The sequence below is a fragment of the Triticum urartu genome, chromosome 1 (genome assembly GCF_003073215.2).
Source record: "Triticum urartu cultivar G1812 chromosome 1, Tu2.1, whole genome shotgun sequence".
NCBI lineage: Eukaryota > Viridiplantae > Streptophyta > Magnoliopsida > Poales > Poaceae > Triticum > Triticum urartu.
The window spans coordinates 99,152,894-99,160,753 of record NC_053022.1 but is presented as its reverse complement, the minus strand read 5'-3'; the positions used below and the strand labels follow the sequence as shown (position 1 = coordinate 99,160,753).

Genomic DNA, 7,860 nt, shown 5'->3' with positions numbered 1-7,860 from the left:
TGTCGCATTCAAGTAGGACGGCGCAAGGACACCTTTTCTCCCGTTGCAACGCACATGCATGTTTTGCTAGTAAGTCTTAAATCCCTAAAAAGTCCCTACGTGTTTGGTTCCTGGGACTTATAATTCTCTATAAGACCATATTACAACTAAAAGTCCCTGTAAGTCCCTCCTTAAAAGTCATAAATTTCAAATGCCCACTATAAGTCCCTATAAATCTCTCCTGTCTAATTTAGATGAAACTTATAAATTTTTTTTAAGTCCCTAAATCAATAAATCCGTGAAAACAAACACCCTGTCAGATGATGAGGGTCGACGAGATCAATCATGGTCGAAGAGAAAACGGACTCGGAGATCAATCCGCCTGGGCCTCCCTCGTCTCCCACTCCGTCTCGGTTGCATGACACAGGAGCTGAGCGCGCGTCGACACGTTGGTGCACACGCGTCGCGGTCGCCTTTCCACGCGCCACGTCTCAGGCCAAAGCCCCCGCCCGTCGTCACTCACCAGCAGCCACCGTCAGGGCCACCTCACCGCCCATCCAAACCCCGCCGCCTCCCACAGCACCACTCCGAGTCCGACACCGACTTCAGCGTCATCCCATGAGCATGGTTACCGACGAGGTCGGATCCGCCGGCACCCACGGCCAGGACTGCCTCCCCCGCTCTCGCAGCCCCCGTCCTGAAGCAGCTGACGGCGGCGGCGGCGGCGGCGCTAAGGACAGCTGGGCACGCGAGCTGCTGCGGCGCGGATGGGGCCTGACCCGGACGGCCGCCATGGCCGGCGCCGCGGCGACGGCGGCGCCGGTCGTGGCCCCGCCGCTGATCGTCCTCTCCGCCGCCGGCGTCGCGCTCTCCGTCCCCTTCGCCGCCTACCTCGCCAGCCTCGCCGCCGCTAACCACCTCACCGGCGCGCTCCTCCATTCCTGTCAACCGCCGCCGCAGCCGTGCCCCCAAGAATACGACGACCTGGAGCAAGAATTCCTCGACGCGTCGGAAGGGTACGGACAAGAGGCTCCGGCGTTCGGCCATTTGGATACCGAAACAGAGCAGGGCATCGTCGAAGAGGAAGGCGGGAGCGACACTTCGCTGCCCCTGTCACGGGATCCCGGTGCGCTTGCCGGCGACGAGGCAGAAGGTGAATTTTATGCCCAAGAATTTTCTCCACCATCAAAGCCACTGCTTCAAGGAGAGGATCATCTGGTTCAGAAAAGAGGAGAAGATGAATTTTCTGCACCATCAAAGCCACTGCTTCAAGAAGAGGATACTCTGGTTCAGAAAAGAGGAGAAGATGAATTTTCTGTACTGGATTCAGACCAACAGTCATTGCAATCAAACAATTGGAAGGGAAAAGAGGATGTCGTGTATTCTGAAAACAATGAAGAGGATGACAGAACTATGGAGGAAAACAGGCCTGCAAAGGAGACGGTGTTGCAAGGCTTCTGTTTTCCTGAATTGGGCGTGCCAGCCTCCGGTCACGACGACAATGTGGTCCGGGAAAAGGGAGAAGATGAGTTTTCTGTACAGAATTCAGGCCAGCAATCAGTTCAATTTCAGTCAAAGAATTTTGGTGAAAAAGAAGAACATGATGGGAAAACTATGGAGGAAAATAAGCCTACCAAGGAGACGGTGTCACAAGAGGCTCCGGCGTTCGGCTATTTGGATACTGAAACAGAGCAGGCCATCATCAAAGAAGAAAACGAGAGCGGCACTTCGCCGCTGCTGCCACGGGATCCTGTTATTTACGAAGCGTCTGCGCCTGCGTTTGCTGACAAGGAGGTGGAGGAGGAGGTGCAAGGTGAATTTTCTGCCAAAGAATCTGGCCATGGTTCATACATATCGAACCGCGACAACAATACAGAGGAGCACACACCATTGGAAGGAAGGGAGTCTACTCTAATGGAAACACTACCGAGGGGCTTTGGTCTTTCTGCATCTGCAAAGCCACTGTTTCCAGAAGAGGATAATGTGATTCAGGAAAAGGGAAACGACAAAGAAGCTGAACAAGTAACAGGCAAGCAATCAATTCAATCAAAGAATTGGAGTGAAACAGATGATGACGTGTATTCTAAAGAAGAAAGTGATGGTAAATCCATGGGGGAAAATAAGTCTATGGAGGAGATGGTGTCGCGAGGCCTCTGTTTTCCAGAATCGCATGTGCCAGTATCAGGCGAAGACGATGACAATGTGGTCCAGGAAAAGGGAGAAGTTAAATTTGATGCACAGAATTCAGGCCAACAATCATTTCAGTCAATGAATTTGAGTGAAAAAGTAGAAGAGGATGGCAAAACTACAGAGGAAAACAAGTCTACCAAGGAGACACTGTTCTATGGATCATCTGTGCCGGCGTCAGGTGATGAAGACAATGTGGTTCAGGAAAAGAGAGAAGGTGAATTTTCTGCAAGGAATTCAGGCCAACTACCATTTCAATCAAAGATTTGGAATGAAAAAGAAGAGGATGGCAAAACTACAGAGGAAAACAAGTCTACTGAGGTGACGTATTCGCAAGGTTCCTATTTTCCCGAATCAAGTGTGCCAACATCAGGTGATGAAAACAAGAAGGGAGAGGATGAATTCTCTGTACACAATTTAGGCCAGTATTCACTTTCATCAGACATCGGAGATAAAAAAGAGCATGGCATAACAATGGAGAAAAAGAAGTCTACCGAGGACATGCCACCACGAGACTCTGTTGGCTCTGAGTCACCAGCTCCAGTGTTCCATGGTGAAGACAACGTGGTTCAGAGCAAGGAAGGATTTGAAGTTGCAGTGGAGGGAGTGTTCGAAGAAGCTAATACTAATACCGATCTTGTTACGGCCGAAGTGGTTGATTCTCAAGTGGAAATTATTGTAATTGCCGCACCTGAGAGCGAGGTGCTGCCACCGAGTACTGATCTTGTAATGGCCGAAGTGGTTGATGTGCAAGTGGAGATTAGTGCAACTGCAGCACCAGATAGTGAGGTCCTTTCACCGAGTAACCTTGTGGCTCCTGAGTTGCATCCGGATATTGTTACAGGGGAAGTTAATGATGTGTATGTTGGCATTGGTGCTGCTCTGGAACCTGAGAGTGAGGTGCTGCATGAGAGTAACCTTGCGGTTGGTGCTTCAACGGCAGATCCTGGTACTGGGGAAATTTCTGATGTGCAAGTCAACGTTGTTGCTGCTGCGAAGCCTGAAGATGAGGTGCTGCATGAGAGTGACCTTGCAGCTTGTGCTTCAACGGCAGATCTTGGTATTGGGGAAATTTCTGATGTACAAGTCAACATTGTTGCTGCTGCTGTGAAGCCTGAAGATGAGTTGCTGCCACTGAGTAACCTCACAGAATGTGAGTCACAGGTGGTTATTGAAACTGCACATGTTGGTGACATTGTAGGAATTTCTGCAATAGGACGCAATGTAAAGGATTCTAGTGATGTAGACAAACAAGGCATGGAATGCTGTTTTGTCCCAGTGGCGTCTATGCATGATACTGAAGATGTAATGTCCAGTGGGAGCACGCCGTATTTCTCCACCATGGGCGAAGAAATCGTTGACCTGTCCGATCAGTCAAGTGATGTGGGTTACACAGTGAGGAATGAAGCATTTAGGAGCAGAGTTGTCGCTGAGAGCGAGGTGAGTCAGTGACACATTTGTGCTTCTTACTGTTAATCAGATTATCTGTAGGATTTTGCCAAGAGTGGATATAAAAAATTGTTATTATATGGAGCAACCACATAGGAAACCAGGCTCAGCATTTATGTTGAAAGCCACTGCCATTCTGTAGATTTTACAAATATTTGACATTGTAAACGTACCCTGCCTGATTATTTATTTCTGCAATTTGATAGCTCGGCATGAAATGATCGAATATGATTTACTTATATTCAAATAATTTTATGTCGCTTTACTAGTAAATGAAAACCGAATTGCTTGCGTGAAGTGTGGCATTCCCAGTTGATAAAACCATAGATCCACGATCTGGTGGTATGGGGATATGGAAAATAAGTGTCTTCATACAGCATGATGATAACATCATTTCTTAAAGTGGAAATTGCACAGATACGTAAAATTTGGGGCTGAGCTAACGCAAAACGTCAACTCTGTGGGATTATAATTAAAACCCACAACTCTTAAGACTAATCAGTGACAGAAAAACAGTCAGGGGTCCCATGTTTAAGTGACTAGAGGGACGGCTCGGCTTGAGAGCTTGGCTTAAGCCGACCTGAGCTCAGCTAACTGAAAATTGTAAATGTTTTGAAAAAAAATCTCAATTATCAAAATGGGGTCAAAGTTCCAAAATTTGTACATTTTTTTCTAAAGATTCGGCCAAATTTGGCTCAGCATTTAAAAAAATCTGAATAACTCCAAAATTTGATATATCTTCAATTATTAATCTGGGAAGTTTTCAGCCCATTTTTCCCTTTCCATTTAAAGTTTGGACAGATTTTATGAGATTCGGCCTTTGCCTTGCCCCTAATTACACAATTAGCATGTTTGAGAAGAGATTACACAAATACTCCCTCCGTTCCTAAATATAAGTCTTTTTAGAGATTTTAGTATGGACTACATGCAGAGCAAAATGAGTGAATCTACATTCTAAAATCAGTATATATACATCTGTATGTAGTTCGTATTGAAATCTCTAAAAAAACTTGCATTTAGGAACAGAGGGAGTACAAAATATTTGGGGCTGAGGTAACACCAAAAACACAATATTTGGGGCTGAGCTAACACAAATCACAACTCTATGGGATTTTAACTGATACCCACAACTCTGGGACTAATCTGTATGTTTGAGAAGAGGTAGGGATTTTACTGTAGCCTTGCCCCTTCAGTTCTAGAGTTCAAATTGTATATGAGTGGAAAACTATAAAAAGACTAAAGCATTGTAAGCGTAAACGTAATAGTAATCACATCAAGTTGTGATGTCCGGAAAGCGGAAAGGCCAAAGCGAACAAATGTAGTCGCTCCTGGATTTCATCTGGATGCCTATAAGGCTACAACACAGATCACCACAGTATTTTCTTTTTGAAATGGACAGTTTGCCACACTGAATGCACAGTTGTAATGTCTCTAGCATAGCAGGATTTATATTTGTGCACTATTTCTTCCCCATGTCTAAGCATGATCTTCCTTGTTTTTCAACCAGGCTCGCTACACGGAAGAACAGTTGAGGGAACAGCTCGACACGATAAGAACAATAACCGGGTACAGTGCTGTGCCTTCTTCGACACTGGAAGGCGAGCTGGCAGGGCTGTACATATTCGTGGGCGTGGAGCCCCCCGTCGGCTCAAGCAATATCTCTGACCGCCTGATGGCGCTCAGTGCAGAAGTCCTGTTCTTGAAATCGATCATCGGAGTGGACTGAATATCTTAGATCTTCGAACTGAACTCTATCTTCCTGTATCTGTATATGCATAGTTGCAGCCGGTTCCTGTCCTCCTGTGGGATTTTAGATACTCCCTCCTTCCATCTATATAGGGCCTAATGCGTTTTTCGAGGCTAACTTTGACTAAGTGTTGGAGTAATAATATATGACATGCAACTTACACAAAGCATATCGTTAAATTCGTATGTGAAAGAAGCTTCCAATGATATAATTTTTATGTTATACATCTCATGTATTATTAATCTTGTCAATAGTCAATTGTCGTCTTAAAAAACACATTAGGCCCTATATAGATGAAAGGAGGGAGTACATTCCTGTGTACTACCCTGATATTAGGGCATGATACCATTTGTCATATGAGAATAAGCATCTGGTGTGTGGAGAGAAATCGATGCTGCTGTAACGTGTGCTGTGAGCCTGTGATTACTTCTCTATTTGATTCGTTGTGCAGCAACTTGTCGATCAATGCTTCATTATCCCTCTGGGCAATTTGGTGTCCGTTCCAAAATACTTGCCGTGGTTTAAGGGCTCCTTTGGTCTCCACAGACATGAGTGTGCTAGATAGGGTTCACTGGGAGAGACGATTCCCTCTGGCATCACTTCGGGCTGTCAATAGGGTGGGTTTGGACCATGTCCCTTGTTGCTCGTGTCGGGCTGCCCAGATTCCACTTTGAGACGTTTTGGCTGCGCCAGGAGGGATTTGCCAATGTCGTAAAAAAAGTGATTTGAGGCTCTCGACTTGCCTCATCGATCTACGTCGGTCTTAGATACTTGGCATCACTGTACCAAGTTGGCCATGCAATTCATGAGGGGTTGGGGAGCCAATCTTATGGATCCGAAAGGCGGAGCTCTTGGGGGCTATCCAATCCATCGATGGTCGGGCGGATACATAGGGCCTGATCCTGAGCAACGGATGAAGCGAAAATGCGATATGCTCTAGAAGACAACCTCATCATGCTGTTCTAGAACAAGAAAATCTATTTGGCATCTTCGTGGTCGCTTGAATTGGACACTTAGAGGTAATTCCAACACGGCATACTTGCAGGACATTGCTAATTGTCGTCGTCGAAGGTCCTTGATTGTTGTCCTTTGGGACCGACCTAGGATGGTTTCAAGACAAGGTGGAAATCTGCGCTCATGTTGATGGCTTTTTCAGAAGTCTCTTCAGCGGCCAAGGGAGAACAGGGGTCAACCTCCATGAGGATGTCTGGCCGACTGAGTTGCTGGTGTTCGAGGAGGAGAATAATGGTCTACTCGAGCCCCTCTCCGAAGCTGAGGTTGAAGCGGCGATCAATTTGATGAAGCCGGATTCGGCCCTAAGACCGGATGGGCTTCCCATCTAATTCTTTATGAAATTCTAGAAAGTCGACAAAGGGATGGTGATGGTTATTTTCCGGGACTTGTTTTTGGGGGTGCTAGAAGCTTTCCGGCTTAATTATGGTGGCATTACATTGATCCCCGATGTAGTGGGGCAACCGACATCCGCCAGTTCTGGCCAATCATGGTCATTAACGTGATTTTCTACATTTTGGCCAAGGTGCACGCCACTAGGGCAGTGTCTGTCGTGGCTAGGATTACTCATTCGAATCAATCGGCCTTCATTACGGGTTTGTTGATCCATGATGGGGTTATGACTCTTCATGAGATCCTTCATGAAGTTAAGACTAGACGTCAGAATCTATGTGGTGTAAAGACTTCGAGCAATAGATGGATTACTAGAATTATGCAGCTAGTTGGTAGTCGGCACACTACCATCAACATTTTTAAGCCCTAAAAGGGTGTGAGGCAGGGTGACCCGCTTTCTCCGTTCTTGTTTAATCTCGATGTTGATGGCCTCGCAGACATTATGGATGCGGCTAGGACGTGCAGGTCATTTTGCGAGGGGGTGGTGGCACACTTGATTGCAAGAGGTTGAGTCTCGCACTTGCAATATGCAGATGATACCATCCTTATGGTTGAAGAAACTTCATTGGATACTAATAAATCTGAAGTTCCCTCTTATATGTTTCTAGGAGATGTCTAGGTTGACAATTAATTTCCCCAAGAGTGAGGTTATGGTGACTCATCAGGAGAGATCAACCATCGCCAACCTTCTAAACTACCGACTTGGGTCGTTCCCTATTTCCTACTTGGGGGCTGCCCATTAGTTACTCGATGGTTCATATGAGGGATCTTAGACCTGTGGTGGAGAGGGTGCAACACCAAGGCAATCCCTAGTAAGGAATATTGGTCTCCAAGGCCGAAAAATCAGGTCTCATTTATCTCTTCCAGGGCTGAGAAATCGGACGCTATGTGAAGGAGTGGGAGTCACCACTGCCACGTCACGTGAAGGAGGAATGTGAATCGCCACTGCTATGCCGTGTGAAGGAGGAGCGGGAGTCGCCACCGCCTAGACATGTCGGTCGTAGCAAGGCCGTGTTGGAGGTGGCGAGGTGCTATCCCCGCGAAGGCACGCGGGCGCATCCTCCACTACCATGGCAACAACGATGGCGACAGCA

The 7,860-nt window shown here is 46.7% G+C and overlaps 1 protein-coding gene across 1 annotated transcript; it reads left to right on the top strand.

Moving 5' to 3' along the window:
- Positions 1 to 408: 408 nt before the first annotated feature.
- Positions 409 to 5,824, top strand: LOC125550383. Its single transcript, XM_048713375.1, has 2 exons — positions 409 to 3,606; positions 5,123 to 5,824. The coding sequence occupies exons 1-2, from the start codon at positions 598 to 600 to the stop codon at positions 5,339 to 5,341; spliced, it is 3,228 nt and encodes a 1,075-aa protein (XP_048569332.1). The 5' UTR covers positions 409 to 597; the 3' UTR covers positions 5,342 to 5,824.
- The last annotated feature ends 2,036 nt before the right edge of the window (positions 5,825 to 7,860 follow it).

Excerpts from the sequence above, each read along its gene's own strand:
- LOC125550383 (XM_048713375.1), top strand. The coding sequence starts at position 598 with ATGAGCATGGTTACCGACGAGGTCGGATCCGCCGGCACCCACGGCCAG. Across the intron at positions 3,607-5,122 it reads GAGTTGTCGCTGAGAGCGAG|GCTCGCTACACGGAAGAACA; the intron begins GTGAGTCAGTGA and ends TTTTTCAACCAG.